This window comes from Rhinoraja longicauda, chromosome 21, assembly GCF_053455715.1.
Source record: "Rhinoraja longicauda isolate Sanriku21f chromosome 21, sRhiLon1.1, whole genome shotgun sequence".
Classification (NCBI taxonomy): domain Eukaryota; kingdom Metazoa; phylum Chordata; class Chondrichthyes; order Rajiformes; family Arhynchobatidae; genus Rhinoraja; species Rhinoraja longicauda.
In genome coordinates, this window is record NC_135973.1 from 4009521 (window position 1) to 4028872 (window position 19352).

Below are 19352 nucleotides of genomic sequence, written 5' to 3' on the forward strand. Positions count from 1 at the left end.
GCCAGAATCAAGGGATATGGGAAGAAGGCAGGCACGTTTACTGATTGTGGATGATCAGCCATGATCACAATGAATAGCGATGCTGGCTCGAAGGGCCAAATGGCCTCCTCCTGCACCTATTTTCTATGTTTTTATGTAAACAGCCCCTCTGGCCCACCTTTTCCTTGCCCTTCAAGTTGGCGTTCTGCGCGAGTCCCATTTGCCTGCCTTTGGTCGATACCCTTCTAAATCCTACCTGTTACTATATCTGTCTGAGTGCGTGGCACAACACCTTTTGGATGGTCTTAGAAGATGTGCCGGCTACCTTTGTTATTATGAGGCAACCTAATTTCAGCTGTTTTTCTCCTGCAGTAATGGGATCACGTTGAGTGTTTCCCCATCATCTGTTTGCTGTTTCCTCTCTCTGGATGTCTAAATACGCTGGTCCTTTGTGGATAGTTGTTGACTTTAATCGGCTTGAAGTATCCAGTATTGATCCTGTGGCTACTGTTAAGCTTTGGTTTTTTTTTGTGTTGGCAGAATAATCGCATATTGGACAAGCTTACTTGGCATGAGTAATTGGGTGAATGCATTAGTTGTAATCATGTTTGTATATATTTTTAATCTATAATACATTTGAACAGGTACATGAATAGGAAAAGTTTAAAGGGATGTGGACAAAATGAGGGCAAATGGGCCCGTTTCTGTGCTGTATGACTGAGTCTGTGACTTTATACTTCCCATTTTGAGCTTGCAGGACACAGAGTTGTAGTCTTGGAAGGGTTTAAGTTTCTAATCCAAAACGTTGATTAGCTTTGCTTTGGTAAGTGGATTATTTCCAGAAGTATTGCCAGCATAATCATTTAGCCATCTTTCTTTTAAAATATTAATTGACTCACATCATAAGAAAGCAGTAAAATTAAAAGCCCAATCAATACTTCATTGTTCTGTTTACAAATTCAAGGAAATTTAATTGTTTCAACTAAAACATGCTCAGAGGATAGTGAAGAATAGAAAATAAATTATGCTTTATAAAACATTAATGCAACAGGAGTATTAAATTTTTTACTTTTGCCCTCTATATTTGCTTCTTTTGTTGCAAATTATATTTTTTGCTGACATGAAAGTGTGGCTAGATCTATAAATAAGTTTGATATTAATTTCAAAGTGATGCTGCAGTAGCAGTTTCTCCCAGAAAATATAGGCAGTTTGAAAAGTTGTATATTCACACACACAAAAACACAAATACACACACGCACAAAGCATAGAAAAATAGGTGCAGGAGTAGGCCATTCGGCCCTTCGAGCCAGCACGGCCATTCAATATGATCATGGCTGATCATCTACAATCAGTACCCTGTTCTTGCTTTTTCACCATATCCCTTGATTCCTTTAGCCCTAAGAACTAAGTCTAACTCTTGAAAACATCTGGTGAATTGGCCTCCACTGCCTTCTGTGGCAGAGAATTCCACAGATTCACAACTCTCTGGGTGAAAAAGTCGTTCCTCATCTGAGTCCTAAATGGCCGACCTGTGACCTTAAACTGTGACCCCTGGTGATTCCTGGTTAAACTTAAACTGTGACCCCTGGGTCTGGACTCCCCCAACATCAGGAACATATTTCCTGCATCTAGCCTGTCCAATCCTTTAAAAAATGTATATGTTTCCAAAAGATCTCCTCTCATCCTTCTAAATTCATCCTTCCAGTGAATACAAGCCCAGTTGACCCATTCTTGCATCATATGTCAGTCCCCTCATCCCGGAAAATAACCTGGTGAACCTACGCTGCACTCCCTCAATAGCAATAATGTCCTTCCTCAAATTAGGAGAGCAAAATTGCACACAATACTCCAGGTGCACTCACCAGGGTCCTGTACAACTGCAGTAGGACCTCCTTGCTCCTAAACTCAAATCCTCTCGCAATGAATGTCAACATGCCATTAGCTTTCTTCACTGCCTGCAGTACCTGCACGCTTACTTTCAGTGACTGACGTACAAGCACACCCAGGTCTTGTTGCACCTCCCCTTTTCCTAATCTGACAATTCAGATAAACTGCCTTCCTGTTCTTGCCAACAAAGTGGATACCTCATATTTATCCACATTATACTGCATCTGCCATGCATCTGCCCACTCACCCAACCTATCCAAGTCACCCTGCAGCCTCATAGCATCCTCCTCGCAGCTCACACTGCCACCCAGCTTTGCGTCATCCGCAAACTTGGAGATGTTACATTTAATTCCCTCATCTAAATCGTTAATATATATTTTAAATATCTGGGGTCCCAGCACCGAGCCTTGCAGCACCCCACTAGTCACTGCCTGCAATTCTGAGAAGGACCCATTAATTCCTACTCTTTGCTTTCTGTCTGCCAACCAGTTCTCTATCCATGTCAATACCCTTGCCCCAATATCATGTACTCTAATTTTGCACATTAATCTCTTGTCTGGGACCTTGTCAAAGGCTTTTTGAAAGTCCAGATACAAACACGCACGCACGCACGCACGCACACACGCACACACACACCACCCCCCCCACACACACACACAACCCCCCCTACCTACCTACCTTAAGGTAAAAGCTTCTATGAATACAATTCTCAGATCATTACCTTTTTGTAAGAGTGTTTTGTGCTTTCTTGGCACTGGCTATCGAACTAATGTGGGTGTATTTTTCTTCCATTTTCTTTTCTTCATTTGTCTCATATTCTTTTGATTTAATAAAAATCATATACTGTGAAATGGCCTTAAACACCTTCAATTTTGTGAAGAGATCTTAATTTCTGAATATGAACATATACTTGCCTGTAATTCACCGTTATATGGTTTATTGGAATAAAGCTTAACTTTGGAAGGAGTTGTGCACAAGCACTCAGCCCCCACACTTTCTATAATGAGTAGTCTTAAAAATCTCAACACAAGTTTTATTGAATTTCCTGAAACTGTTCTTTACAATGATAGTTCCTTTTCATTTTAAATTGCTCTCTAGCTAAGATGTTGGTGAACAGATTTCTTGATAGCTCGATTATAAATATTCTGTTCAGTGTTTACTCGAGTCATTCGGATGGGGAGGCTTTTAGTTAAATCTGTTGGTCTCTGCTGTGTCAATTGATCCCAGTCATACTCTTACGAAATACCAAACTCCCGATTCATTTCCATTGATTTTTGTTGGAAGTATGGACATTACGTGAAAACAGGGTTAGATTAGGCAGAGCTTCATTGAGTAAAATAGTTGGTAACATTCAGTTTCTAAACTCCTAAAATCTGTATGGGATTTATACCTGTGGAATTATGAAAATTGGATTGGGAAAAAAAGAGAATGAGTGAAATAACACAATACTATGCTATCAACAGGTACAATGTTCAAAATGAGTCTGATTTCATTGAGTCAGGGCCGCCCCGTTTAAATGCCCTGTTTAAATGCAATAATATCACACACTTGACAACATCTCGAAAAATAATCTTTCTGCTTGAAAACGCACAGCAGCAAGGCCTCAAGAACAAGCCTGGGGTGTTTAGAATCTGGAGAGACTAGCAAGAAGAATTGCAACCTAACATTTAATATTTATATTTAAAACCTACTACTTGATTGTCACCAGAAACCTTACAGATTCATGCAGCACGGAAACAGGCTCTTCCAGCCTAACCCGCACCAAAATAAGACTTAATAATAGAAATGTTCTGAATTGTTCTCGAGTAGTGGAGAAAAAACTCTCTCCCTTCACCTGCTGTAATTTGAAAATCAATTGAAAATGAACAAATATTTTATTTTGTGACGGATCTCTTAATGTAACCTCCTTACTCCTGAATGATTCGCTATCACAGGATGGCTGGAATGTCCATTCTCCAGATAATCTCTATTCATATCTATGTATAGTAAGTTCATTGTACATGTTGGACAAGAACTAAGATTTACTCTCCTGCAGCCAGTATTGAGTATAGAAGTTGGGAGGTCATGTTGCAGTTGTATAAGACGTTGGTGAGACCGCATTTAAAGTATTGTGTTCAGTTCTGGGCACCATGTTATAGGAAATATATTGTCAAGCTTGAAAGGGTTCAGAGAAGATTTGCAAGGATTTTGCCAAGAATAGAGGGTCTGAGCTATAGAGAGAGGTTGAGTAGTCTTGGTCTCTATTCCTTGGAGCACAGAAGGATGAGGGGTGATCTTATCAAGGTGTATAAAATCATGAGAGGAATAAATTGGGTAGATGCACAGAATCTCTTGCCCAGAGTGGGGGAATCGAGGACCAAGGTGAAGGGGAAAAGATTTAATAGGAATCTGAGGGGAACGTTTTCATACAAAGGGTGGTGGGTGTATGGAACAAGCTGCCAGAGGAAATAGTTGAGGTTGGGACTATCCCAACATTTAAGAAACAGTTAGACAGGTACATGGATAGGACAAGTTTGGAGGGATATGGACCAAACGCAGGCAGGTGGGACTAGTGTAGCTGGGACATGTTGGCCGCTGTGGGCAAGTTGGGCCAAAGGACCTATTTCCACACAGTATTACTCTATCACTCTATAACACCTTATCGTAACTCCCCATACCTCCCTAATTTGCAGTTACATTCTCCTGACTCTGGCCACTAGCAAAACCCTCTACTCGCTTACTCAGGGTGTGACTGCCTCCTGCAACAAGCTGCTCAGTTAACTCTCCCCTTTCTCTCTGCACTTTGGTTTAGCTGAGTTGTCCCAGACTGCTACTGTAATGTATTTGCTGAGGGACTATCAGACCTCTGCCAACAGCCATGTGTTAAAACTACACCACATCAGCTGCCTTGCAATCACGATTCAAATCTTATTTCATGAATTCAGTTAGTTGAAACTATTATAATCCGCCACAAACATTGAACGTACCATCAAACATCCTCTTTCACCTCAGCACCAAACTCCCATGCTGTTCAAATACCTAACTTAAGCACCCTATGCAAAATACAGTGGAATAAGTCTGAAGAAGGGACTCGACCCGAAACGTCACCTATTCCTTCTTTCCAGAGATGTTGCCTGACCCGCTGAGTTACTCTAGCTTTTTGTGTCTTTCTTCAGTGTAAACCAGAACCTGCAGTTCCTTCCTACTCATACTTCAGTGGGTTTGATCTGCACCTGATACTTTGATGTGGTGCCCCAAGAAGAGGAAAGGTCTCTGATGTGGTAGCTGATATCAGTTTGCATGGAGTTCACTTTGTGGATGTGAGCATGATGAAGCGGGGCGGGAGGAGAGCCAGTCAGGATATTTGTTTGCAACACCATCCATTATCAGCATAGTTTAAGGCTGGCTCACTTCAGTATTCTTGGTTAGGACTTAAAGAGCATAATTGGCGAGGTTGACAGGCTCAGAAATCATTTGCTATCATGGAGATCCAGACAAAGATGTTTAATCCCCATGCAAGCTTTTTCAATGTGCATGCTGCAGCAATTTTTACACATTGTTAATATCTTTGACATGAAACCACTTTGCCCAATTCAACATATCATCTCATGAAAGAGAATGAAATTTCCTTGATAGAAAAAATATATTAGATCCCATACGCGGGAAAAAGCGATAGAGAATTTTATCTAGAAGTGTTCTCTGTTTGAACTGAGACTTTAACTTGTGTTCTCCAGCACAAAGAAATATGGTAACGTCTAGCTTCATGGTAATAATCTTAGCTCTTGGGGCAAAAGATGATTAGTTGGTTCATGTCACACTTGAGATGTGGTTGAAATCCTGACCCTGCACTTCAGTGAAGTACTGAAATGCTGATGCAGGTTTTGGGATGAAAAGTTAAATCAGGGCCCTTATTCTTTCAGTTGAGTGTAAAAGATCCTAAAGCAATATTTTCAAAAGAAAATAAGAGTCTTCTCCACAGTCCCTGGCTAATATGTATCCTCGAGCAACATTCCTAAAATAAATTATCTGGTGATTATCTTTACTCATTACTTTTTATTGGAACTGGCTTTGTGCAATTTGGCTGCAGCCTTCCCTGTAGCTGTGTCTATACTTCACAACATATTTTATTTTATGTCAGGCGCTTTGGAATGTAAAGCATTGTGAAAGTTGTTACACAAATGGAAGATTTAACCTCAGTCCTAACCTCAGTGTTATCAAAATCTTGAACTGTTATAGAAATCTCATGTGTTGCTCTGAGCAACCGTTAAATAACAGATTTAAGAGGTGGCACAAGAAATTCCAGTATAATCATCATACTCCAAATTCATTTAGGCTGTAAAAACCACAAAATAGGATATAGTGCCTTAAAGGTGTTATGAATTTATTCATTTTGTGTCATAGCATAATGTCTTGATTCGTTAAGATCTATAAAATGTTTCCACAATGAACCTCTGAAAATGATTTAAAGATTTGATTAGCAATCTTAAGAAACCAAAGGCATTTGGCTCACAATGGCGCGTTTCAGAATTTCCTGACCTTATTTTGTGCCATGAATAAAGGCTGCGGTAATTGGAGTTATCATGCCAGGAAGCAGTAAATTAAAAGTGGTACCATCTTTATTGGTTATATTGCCTTGGTTAATATAAAATAGAAAGTGAAGTTCCTTCAGTTACTGGCTCACTGCAATGTTTGAGAAACAGGGAAGAACTTTATCATGAGAATTGCAAAGTGTTTCATTTTCTTTATTTTCCCTTGTTGCCTGAAGGCAAGTTGATCACTGCATTGATCCTGAATGTTGCTGTGTAACATGCCAAGATTTAAACATTTAAGTATGATTCTTTTTTGTTCTGTTTTTAAATGCTCTATGTACCGTTGTCTTTGCTTGCAGAAATATCAAGGCCCAAACTCTCATTTTGTGGCTTATCCAGTTATGTAGCATTATGCAAGCTTTTATACCTGCCAGAAAAAAATGTCTAACAATGAACCATCCATATATACAAGATTTTTTTTAATGAAACAGTGCTTTAAAAGTTTGGCCCAGAAATATCATGTTGTATTCAATATAGTTCCAATGTATAATTGTGGTAATTAAACTTCTTGGCAGCAAATGGATATAAGCTGTTTGTGCCAATTCACCTGCCCAAAGTCGATGGCAGCTGAGGTTTTTTGCATTTTTGGCATTTACTGTTGATCTGCTCACTGGGTCCTGAGTAATCTCATTTACATGAAGAGCAGTAATGGTGCACTTGTCGGTTAGCTACCTTTTACAAACCACTCGGGGGGAAGTTAAAGTGAGGTGCAGCTCTTGCCAACATTAGCAGTCAAACAGAAGTAAGGACTCAATCCTGAAGAGTGTCAAGTATTTCACCAGTGATTTCAGCAGCTGGGAAGGACTGTTTAGCATCCTGCCTATTAATCTGGATTTGCTTCTCATATTAGATTAGATTCCACTTGTTTATTGTGCAATGAAATTCCTTGTTCACATGAAGCTCTCAGAGTGCGCAGCACATATACATACAGAAAAGAGAAATACAACAATAAATACAACGGTGAGTGAAAATCAGCAGAATCGTGCAAGAATGTTGTGCAAAATCCGAGTAATGCTTGGATATTAAAGTACAATCATGGAATAAGTAAAGAAGGAAGGAGTAAGAGAACGAGGCAGCACCTCCAAGAATAAAGTGTGAAAGAAGTGATTGGTTCAGGAGTCAGATGGTTGTGGGGAAGAAGTTATTCTTAAGGGCGGCACAGTGGCACAACGGTAGAGTTGCTGCCTTACAGTGCTTGCAGCACTGGAGATCAGGGTTCGATCCCGACTACGGAAGCTGTCTGTACGGTGTTTGTACCTTCTCCCCATGACCGCGTGCGTTTTCTCCAAGATCTTCGGTTTCCTCCCACGCTCCAAAGACATACAGGTTTGTAGGTTAATTAGCTTAGTATAAGTGTAAATTGTTGCGAGTATGTGTAGGGTAGTGTTAATGTGCAGGGAACGATGGTCAGCGCGGACTCGGTGGCCCTCATGGCCTGTTTCCTCGCTGTATCTCTAAACTAAACTAAAGTCTGCATGTCTGGGCTTTCAAGCCCCTGTATCCGTGAAATATTTTGAAATCCTATCTTGTCACCCAGAGTGAGTGCCTCATAGATGTATTGAATACCTGAGGGAGCTGTCAATGAAGAGAACTTCACCAGGAAGGTGAAAGGCCATGTGTCAGATTACACACCAAGGCATGAACCTCCTGATACATGGCCAGCCTTTGTTGAGTCTGAGACTTGGAATTCCGTACTCAACAACACTGCTGCAACAGCTTCACCTGAAGAACTGTGTTTCCAGCTGTACGCAGAAAAAAGATTACATTCAGAAAAGTCCTCGGGGACTGGTGTGACAGTTGTCGATGTGTATCCATTAAATCTTCTCTTCTGCTTAACCTTTGATGTCACATCTTATTTCTTCAAATATAGGAACAGATTTTCAATCAAGTGTTCATGCTGGGATATAATAACATTTCAGCCCTTTTTGTCAGCATGTCCACTTATTATCATTTAACTAAATAGAGATACCCTTAATTCATGATTTCACCTCTGTACACAATGAAGGATAAACATACCATTTATTTCACCCATCTTTGAATGTTTTTTGTAGCAGCCAGTAAGTTCTCTTTGTTAAAAGCAGACTGCATGAGGAACTCAGCGGGGGTCAGGAGGCATCTGTGGAGAGAAATGGACATGTAACATTTCAGGCCGAGACATTTGCTCAGATTCAAAATGTTGTCTGTCCATTTCCTTCCACAGATGCTGCCTGCCCCATTAAGTTCCTCCAGCAGTCCATTTTATGCGTAAGATTCCAGCATCTGCTGTCTCCAAGATCTATGTGTTATCAGTCAGGATATAGACATTTTATTAATGAATCATCGAATTGGGGTGACTGCCTTCTCACTTCTAGCCAAATCACTGGAACTTGTTCTTGGGCACTGGAGTCATCTGCTAGACTTCATTAATGAACTGTTCTGCAGGGGAAGAGACTCCTTATGCTGTCTTGAGAGACTAAAATATCAGGCAGAAACATTCTAGACATCGCTATTATCAAGGCCCATGGGGTTGTGCCATTGATAGGCATAAATGATTTCATTGATGTAAAAACATTGCAACTCATGCCGTGAAATTTCACAAACTACTGGATGTTTACGCTACCAATGTGGGATACACTGTTGTCTCCACTCTTCCCTCTTGCCAATTTAACAAGCTTTTCCAGTTCCACTTGACTGTTTCTCTTCCATCTGCTGCTGCTTGACCTGCTGAGCTCTCCCAGTGAGCTTCCAACGTTCTCTGTTTTTATCTCAAACTGTTTCTCCAATTCCCAAGATTGGATTTCTGCCTGAAATTTACTGAGAGACAATAGACAATAGACAATAGACAATAGGTGCAGGAGTAGGCCTGATCACTCTCAATCAGTACCCCGTTCCTGTCTTCTCCCCATACCCCCTCACTCCGCTATCCTTAAGAGCTCTATCCAGCTCTCTCTTGAAAGCATCCAACGAACTGGCCTCCACTGCCTTCTGAGGCAGAGAATTCCACACCTTCACCACTCTCTGACTGAAAAAGTTCTTCCTCATCTCCGTTCTAAATGGCCTACCCCTTATTCTTAAACTGTGGCCCCTTGTTCTGGACTCCCCCAACATTGGGAACATGTTTCCTGCCTCTAATTTGTCCAATCCCCTAATTATCTTATATGTTTCAATAAGATCCCCCCTCATCCTTCTAAATTCCAGTGTATACAAGCCCAATCGCTCCAGCCTTTCAACATACGACAGTCCCGCCATTCCGGGAATTAACCTAGTGAACCTACGCTGCACGCCCTCCATAGCAAGAATATCCTTCCTCAAATTTGGAGACCAAAACTGCACATAGTACTCCAGGTGCGGTCTCACCAGGGCCCGGTACAACTGTAGAAGGACCTCTTTGCTCCTATACTCAACTCCTCTTGTTATGAAGGCCAACATTCCATTGGCTTTCTTCACTGCCTGCTGTACCTGCATGCTTCCTTTCATTGACTGATGCACTAGGACACCCAGATCTCGTTGAACTCCCCCTCCTCCTAACTTGACACCATTCAGATAATAATCTGCCTTTCTATTCTTACTTCCAAAGTGAATAACCTCACACTTATCTACATTAAACTGCATCTGCCATGTATCCGCCCACTCACACAACCTGTCCAAGTCACCCAGCAGCCTTATTGCATCTTCCTCACAATTCACACTACCCCCCAGCTTAGTATCATCTGCAAATTTGCTAATGGTACTTTTAATCCCTTCGTCTAAGTCATTAATGTATATCGTAAATAACTGGGGTCCCAGCACCGAACCTTGCAGTACCCCACTGGTCACTGCCTGCCATTCCGAAAGGGACCCATTTATCCCCACTCTTTGCTTTCTGTCTGTCAACCAATTTTCTATCCATGTCAGTACCCTACCCCCAATACCATGTGCCCTAATTTTGCCCACTAATCTCCTATGTGGGACCTTGTCGAAGGCTTTCTGAAAGTCGAGGTACACCACATCCACCGACTCTCCCCTGTCAATTTTCCTAGTTACATCCTCAAAAAATTCCAGTAGATTTGTCAAGCATGATTTCCCCTTCGTAAATCCATGCTGACTCGGAATGATCCTGTTACTGCTATCCAAATGCTCAGCAATTTTGTCTTTTATAATTGACTCCAGCATCTTCCCCACCACTGATGTCAGACTAACTGGTCTATAATTATCCGTTTTCTCTCTCCCTCCTTTCTTAAAAAGTGGGATAACATTTGCTATCCTCCAATCCACAGGAACTGATCCTGAATCTATAGAACATTGAAAAATGATCTCCAATGCTTCCACTATTTCTAGAGCCACCTCCTTAAGTACCCTGGGATGCAGACCATCAGGCCCTGGGGATTTATCAGCCTTCAGTCCCATCAGTCTACCCAAAACCATTTCCTGCCTAATGTGGATTTCCTTCAGTTCCTCCATCACCCTAGGTTCTCCGGCCCCTAGAACATTTGGGAGATTGTGTGTATCTTCCTCAGTGAAGACAGATCCAAAGTAACGGTTTAACTCGTCTGCCATTTCTTTGTTCCCCATAATAAATTCCCCTGCTTCTGTCTTCAAGGGACCCACATTTGCCTTGACTATTTTTTTCCTCTTCACGTACCTAAAAAAACTTTTGCTATCCTCCTTTATATTATTGGCTAGTTTACCCTCTTACCTCATCTTTTCTCCCCGTATTGCCTTTTTAGTTAACTTTTGTTGCTCTTTAAAAGAGTCCCAATCCTCTGTCTTCCCACTCTTCTTTGCTATGTTATACTTCCTCTCCTTAATTTTTATGCTGTCCCTGACTTCCCTTGTCAGCCACAGGTGTCTCTTACTCCCCTTAGAGTCTTTCCACCTCTTTGGAATAAATTGATCCTGCAACCTCTGCATTATTCCCAGGAATACCTGCCATTGCTGTTCTACCGTCTTCCCTGCTAGGGCCTCCTTCCAGTCAATTTTGGCCAGCTCCTGCCTCATGCCTCTGTAATCCCCTTTGCAATACTGTAATACCGACACTTCCGATTTTCCCTTCTGCCTTTCCATTTGCAGAGTAAAACTTATCATGTTGTGATCACTGCCTCCTAATGGCTCTTTTACCTCTAGTCCCCTTATCAGATCCCCCCTCATCCTTCTAAATTCCAGTGTATACAAGCCCAATCGCTCTAGCCTTTTAACATACGACAGTCCCGCCATTCCGGGAATTAACCTAGTGAACCTACGCTGCATGCCCTCCATAGCAAGAATATCCTTCCTCAAATTTGGAGACCAAAACTGCACACAGTACTCCAGGTGCGATCTCACCAGGGCCCGGTACAACTGTAGAAGGACCTCTTTGCTCCTATACTCAACTCCTCTTGTTACGAAGGCCAACATTCCATTGGCTTTCTTCAATGCCTGCTGTACCTGCATGCTTCCTTTCAGTGACTGATGCACTAGGACACCCAGATCTCATTGAACGTCCCCTCTTCCTAACTTGACACCATTCAGATAATAATCTGCCTTTCTATTCTTACTTCCAAAGTGAGAGGTGTCCATTACTGTTCTTTAAGTTAACACAGTTGGAAATTTTCTGTTATTTTGTGGAGACTAAAAATGCAATGTGACCTAGCACAAAGGGTATTATTGATTATATTGTGTAAAACAAAAAGTATGTTATTGATTTTATAATGTAGGAGCTCTATCAGATTTTTGATGTAAAACCTGTAGTATTACAAGATTTTGTTTCATAATATTATCCAGAAAAATGTCTATCCTTTATAAAGACTGATGTTGACAGGCTTAGAGTACAAATAGTTTGGACAGATATTTAAAGGCAATTATGTTTGGAAATTTTCTATGACAAAAGGTAATGAAATGTATCATAAAATACATGAACCGCTTCAAGGAATAAAAACTCAAATGAATTTTTATCCATTTGATTTCATGGGTGTAAAATTATATGTGGAAATGAAGTTGCCACAGTGTAACTAATGAGTTAGAAAACCCAGTCTGTTTTATGAATTATGTGCAAATGTAGTGTTCTTTATCTTCTCAATACTACGGGGCTTCCCATGCTGCAGCAGGTGTAACTAATAAAAACGATCTATATATCTCTATGATTTTCAAAAAGATAAATTTTAAATATAAAACACCAGCATCCAACCACAGGGGGCAGTTTAGAGGCCTATTAACTTACAAACCTCCACATCTTTGGGATATGGGAGGAAACCAGAGCACTTGGAGGAAACCCACGCGGCCCTACGGAGAACGTGCAAACTCCACACAGACAGTTTGCGAGGTCAGGATCGAACCTGGGTCTTCGGTGCTATGAAGCAGCACCTGGCCACTTCGGTTTCCAGTTTTTCTCCCACGTCCTGGGATGGAGGCCCAGATGTCCCGCTGAGTCATGGATCACCAACTGCTCACCTTCCACATAATGTTCCTCCTGCATGGCCCCAATCGCATTCTTCTTCAGGGAGGCTGGTTCCCACCTGATAGGTGTGGGTTGCTAGGTTAATTGGCTACTGTAAATTGCCGTTAGTCTGTAGGTAAGTCTTAGACTGTGGCAGGAGTTCATTTGAAAATGGGGAGAGTAAATTAGTTTGGCGTATGTCTGATGTAGGTGGAGTGGATGGTGGGATCGGGAATCTATTTCCATGCTGGTGGCTCTCTGATATTTTCTCATGTTTTGGTGTATTGGGCACAGGGACTCTGTTGTAGTAACTGTTTTGATAGCCCGTGAGACTCGGGGAGGGGCCTCAGAGGCTGTCAGAGCCTTCTGAGGGGGACAGTGTTTGGATCAAGAGAAGTTCATATTCATAAGTGATAGGAGCAGAATTCAGTCATTCGGCCCATCAAGTCTACTCCGTCATTCAATCATGGCTGATCTATCTCTCCCTCTCAACCCTATTCTCCTGCCTTCTCCCCATAATCCCTGACAGCCATACTAATCAAGAATCTATCTATTTCTGCTTTAAAAATATCGATTGACCTGGCCTCCACAGCCTTCTGTGGCAATGAATTCCACAGATTCACCACCCTCTGACTAAAGAAATTCATCCTCATCTCTTTCCTAAAGGAACGTCCTTTTATTCTGAGGCTGTGGCCTCTGGTCCTAGACTCTCCCACTAGTGGCAACATCCTCTTGACATCCACTCTATCCAAGCCTTTCATTATTCGATCCGATGTTCTGATGAGGTACATTCTAGCCCCTCTGAAGAAGACTGAGACTGAGGCCATGCTGGGAGGAACATTAAGTTCTAGTGTGAGGAGTGGTGTTCAAGGATTCAGCAGGAGATCTGGCCCACCATCCCGTGCAGAGATGGTGATGTTAACACTGAATCTGTTGCCTCAATGCACTTCAGTTAAACTCTCACATTTTTCAGTTCTGAACACAAAAACATTTAATATGATAAAAAAGTTTCTGATTGATGCTCCATAAAAAAAAATATTATTTTGATCTATGGAACAGCTATTTTACAGCAGACACTTAATGAACCAGAACCCATAAAATCCATTGAAATTACTTTCCTCTAACCCATCATCCATAAAATCGTATTTAGCTGTTTGTAGTTGGTGTGAATCACAATTCTGTGTCCTGTGTACTGTTTTTTTCAATCACAGGTAATATGAATTCATCAATTTTGCCAGGACATTTAAGGACAAATTGATTACACTCCACAGGCAGGGAGTATAGGATGTATAATGGGAGTACTGGTTAGAGTCACACAGCATGTAAACAGAATAAACTTGTCCTTCCCAACCAAGATGCCAAATTTAAGCTAATCCCTTTTGCCTACATTTCACCCATTTCTCTGTAAACCTTTCCTATTCATGTATCTGTCCAAATGTCTTTTAAATGTTGTTATTGTACCTGCCTCAACTACCTCCTCTGGCCACTTGTTCCATTTAACACCACCATCCATGTGAAAATGTTGCCCCTGAGTTTAGTTTAGTTTAGAGATACCACGCGGAAACAGGCACTTCGGCCCATCGAGACCGCACCGACCAGGGAACCCAGCACATTTATATTATCCTACACACACCTGGGACAATTTACAATATTACCAAGTCAATTAACCTACAAACCTGTATGTCCTTGGAGTGTGGGAGGAAACCAGAGATCCCGGGGAAAACCCACACAGGTCAAGGGGAGAATGTACAAACTCCGTACAGACAGCACCCGTGGTCAGGATCAAACCCGGGATCCCTGTCGCAGTAAGGCAGCAACTCTACCGCTGTACCGCAGCACTGGCCTTTAATAGGCCCCCCTCACCATAAACCTATGCTCTCTGTTCTTGGTTCCTCCATGCTGGGATAAAGAGTATGTGAATTTAGAAGGACTCTATGCATACTTCTCACCATCAAGCATGGCTTCATGATACTATTGATAAATTACCCTTGGATATAAAGTTTGCCATTGCTATTGTTTAATCCTGCAGCACCGATATCTGATATGCACAGGATGGCTCACAGTTAAGTAGAAGCTGAAGTGAACTAGTCTGGCAAATGATGTGTAATAAGTGCAGAACAGAGATCTGGTTGGATGCATCAGTTCACTCACTCACTGATTCCCTACAGCCATTGAAACATTTTCTGGTTACATATCAGGAGGATTGAATATTCTCCACTTTCCTAGGTTAGAATGCCTCTATGAATACTGGGGAAGCTCAGCAACTTCCAAGTCAAATCTTTCTTGATTTCCACCCCATTCACTATCAAGCATTCCCTCTCTCCATTACTAATGCAGTTGCCTGCTAGGAATGTCATCTGCAAGATTCATGTCGTTACCATCCTAACCAGCAACCTCAACTATCTCAAAGACCTCAGGCAGCCAGAGCAAAGAGTGACGATCAAGATGCTCTCCCAGTTATAGATACCCTGCTGACTTGCAAGTAAACTTTCATTCTGTCATTGGTGCTGGGTTAAATCCTGGAACTCCCTTGGTTCAACACCATGTCGAGTGTAGGTAGGATAACTTCTTAATGCTGTGCAAATAATTTTAACAATTGGAATGCATCAATGGCTATGTGTAACTGCTGTTTTGAAGCTTCAAGCTGTATCTCAAATATACTTGCTCCTACGAATCAGAAAAGTTGGACAATTGTGCAAAAAATCCAAAAGGCTGAAGGAGAACGTTTTAAAGTGATCCAGAAACATGGCAGATACATATGTTTTATTTCAGTGTTGTCCAGTCTATGCTTTCATTGTGTTATCAGGTCTATAGATTTGTAGTGTTGGTGCAGTCTTTGTACAAGGGAATATTACTACTCATGAGGCCTTTTTGGACTTCAGGTATTTGAGAAGCTTTTCCAGCATCTGTGTCTGGTGATGACAGGACCTTGGACTGCAGTCCTTCTCCATAAAGGATTAGTTTCGGGTACAGCAAGCTCAGTGTGTCTCCTGCAGCCAGGCATGTGTTGATTAGACATATCTTGAAAGGCAGCTGAACCAGGGGTGTTTGACATTTTGTGCAATTGATGGCTGTAGGTTAATTAATGATAGAAGCTGAATTAGGCCATTCGGCCCATCAAGTCTATTCCACCATTCAATTATGGCTGATCTATCTCTCCCTCCTAATCCCATTCTCCTGCCTTAGACAATAGACAATAGAAAATAGGTGCAGGAGAAGGCCATTCGGCCCTTCGAGCCAGCACCGCCATTCAATGTGATCATGGCTGATCATTCTCAATCAGTACCCCGTTCCTGCCTTCTCCCCATACCCCCTGACTCCGCTATCCTTAAGAGCTCTATCTAGCTCTCTCTTGGATGTATTCAGAGAATTGGCCTCCACTGCCCTCTGAGGCAGAGAATTCCAGATTCACAACTCTGACTAAAAAAGTTTTTCCTCATCTCTGTTCTAAATGGCCTACCCCTTATTCTTAAACTGTGGCCCCTGGTTCTGGACTCCCCCAACATTGGGAACAAGTTTCCTGCCTCTAACGTGTCCAACCCCTTAATAATTTTATACGTTTCGATAAGATCCCCTCTCATCCTTCTAAATTCCAGTGTATACAAACCTAGTCGCTACAGTCTTTCAACATATGACAGTCCCGCCATTCCGGGAATTAACCTAGTAAACCTATGCTGCACGCCCTCAATAGCAAGAATATCCTTCCTCAAATTTGGAGACCAAAACTGCACACAGTACTCCAGGTGCAGTCTCACTAGGGCCCTGTACAACTGCAGAAGGACCTCTTTGCTCCTATACTCAACTCCTCTTGTTATGAAGGCCAACATTCCATTGGCTTTCTTCACTGCCTGCTGTACCTGCATGCTTCCTTTCAGTGCCTTCTTCCCATAACCCCTGACACCCGTACTAATTATTAATCTATCTATTTCTGCCTTAAAAATATCTATTGATTTGGCCTCCACAGCCTTCTGTGGCAATGAATTCCACAGATTCGCCACCCTCTGACTAAAGAAATTCCTCTTCATCTCCTTCCTAAGGAAATTCCTTTAATTCTCAGGCTATGACCTCTGGTCCTAGACTCTCCCACTAGTGGAAACATCCCACCACATCCACTCTACCCAGTCACACAGCATGGAAACAAGCCCTTCGGCCCAACCTCCCCATGATGTACATCTGTGCTCATACCTCTGGTTTGTGTGGTGATCACCACCGCCTGGACTGAGTCCCCCCAGCTCCGACGAGTCCTTGCAGATACACGGAACATGAATGGGGCTTCCGGTATCAGGTTTGTTGCCGAGTATTGTCGAGCATTGGAACTGACTTCTATGGTGATGAATTTGTTTGGCTCAGTGGTAGCCAGACAGTAAGCTATTCTGTAACCTGGTGATTCTACAACATTTGGAAAAAGATTGGATAGGTTTTTTTTGTTAACATTTGCATTCTTCTTGTTCCAGACACTGCAGATCGAGCTGACCCTGTGGCACCAAGAATTGTTGTGGCTCCAAAAAACACCAGTATCGTGGCTGGCACCAGTGAGGTTACTCTGGAATGTGTTGCAAATGCAAGGTTAGTGGAAAGAAACAGATCAAACGTCTGTGCGTTAATTATGTTACTGTGGAAGAAATTAATTTAGAGGGAAATTAAAGGAAAATAAAAAGCGGAGACTTCACAGGTTTTCTTCAAGGGACTTTATTGTATGATATCATGGAGAGATGGCGGCAGTTAACTGCTCACCAGTTCTCTGACTTCACAGAAGAATTAGCCGACAGTTGTACTGTGCAGTAAACAACTTTTGTTTTTTGTTAGATACAACTATACGAAAATATATTTTGTCCTTGGCTATATATTTTCCTATAACTACCATGGGTATTATTTATTTAATTAGTCATAATATACTTTCTGCTTATGTTAATCTTATTCAACAACAGATAGTTAATACAAGTCAAACATAATATAAGGGCATCTTGACATTATTCTATCTCACCTTTTAATTGTACCATGCCACCATCCCCTCTCCGAGCCAATCATAAGCCCTCCATTTACAGTAACATTTCGATGCTAGTGGCGGTAGGGGGCTGTCTACTGTAACTTCCTGCTGAGAAAACAAGCTTCCTTATCTCCGTTCATTATTTCATGTTTACATTTACCATCCGCTCTTCAACACATTCTTAGATAAGAGATAATACGTCTAATCTTACTTTGCCTATTCGCACAAACCTCCTGCACCTGGCCAACGAAAGATGCCAATTGCCACATCCACACACCCTTTCATTACCTTGTTCAATTACATCAAAATGAAGTAAGATACGATATTAACATTTTCTTCCAGTTACTAAATGATTTGCAACAATTGCCAATTTTCAATATATTTTCTATGTTAGAATAATGCATATCTTCACATATTAGATGAGATAAATGTATATTCATTTTTTAATATATAAATGAAAGAAAAATAAGTTATAAATTGTTTACTTTAAATGTCAGAAGGTATTTTAAGCTTGGGGAAGAGAACCAGTCCGTCGACTTACTCTTGTTGTTGATTCAAGTCTTTTAAGAGCATTTGTAATTAGGAATCAACTTGTTCCAATTATTGTTAGTATCAAGACTAATTACGTTGAAAGGCTAACCTGTTGGAAGAACTCAGTGGGTCAGGCAACTTTGCAGGTCAGTCCAGATGAAAGGTCTCAACAGACACATCAACTGTCCGTTTCCCTCCACAGATGCTGCTTGACCCTCTGAGTTCCTCTGTAAATTGTTTGTTGCTGTTCCTTTAAATTTGATACTACCTTTAATGTTTTCAGTTAATCAGACAAGGGCTCCCTTCCCCTTACAATTGAATGCATCGAACCTGTGTATTGTCAAAGTTTGGCTTAAACATATGGCACTGCATTTCAATTGGATATTCCCTGAACCATGTGTTGCTGGTTGGCTCTGCTATCATGGCATAATAATTGTTCTTATACGAGATCCATTCTTCTCTCCCTCAAGCTGATTGTAAAATTTAATCATATTGTAATTGCTGCTACCTAGGGGCACCTTTGTTATGAGATGATTAATTAATCCTTTCTAATTGCACGATAGCATCTCTGGAATAGCTTGTTCTCAGGTTGGTTCCAAAACCTGCTGTTCTAAGCAACTCCCCAAAACAGTCTGAGTTCCTCATCCATCTTCACCCATCTGATTTTTCTAGTCCTTACGCAGATTAAAATTGTCATACCTTTCTGACAAGCTCCCATAATTCTCCCTTTATGTTCCGTATAGTTAAGGTTATGGTTAAACTCTCTGCACCACTCCCCCATGTGACTTCTTGTCTGTATTTTTTTTTTATCCCTCTAAACCTTTTCTATCCATGTACTTGTCCAAGTGTCTTTTTAATGCCTTCTCCAGACACATTGTGACTGATCAGGTTGAAGAAGGGTTCTGCCTCAAAATGTCATCTATACAGAGAGAATACAGAGCAGAGAATACAGAGCCTTTATTTTGTCATTCGGTACCGAGGTACCGAACAAAATTACGTTACCAGCAGTCACACAAAAAAGAAACACAAG

The 19352-nt window shown here is 41.4% G+C and overlaps 1 protein-coding gene across 2 annotated transcripts in view; it reads left to right on the top strand.

Annotated features, from left to right (window-relative positions):
• sdk1a (sidekick cell adhesion molecule 1a) overlaps window positions 1-19352 on the top strand; it is a 505919-nt gene that overhangs the window by 291921 nt on the left and 194646 nt on the right. For both annotated transcript variants that reach the window (XM_078417620.1, XM_078417621.1), the window contains one exon: window positions 17259-17370. In XM_078417620.1, coding sequence (XP_078273746.1) covers window positions 17259-17370 — 112 coding nt within the window. The remainder of the gene's footprint in view (window positions 1-17258; window positions 17371-19352) is intronic.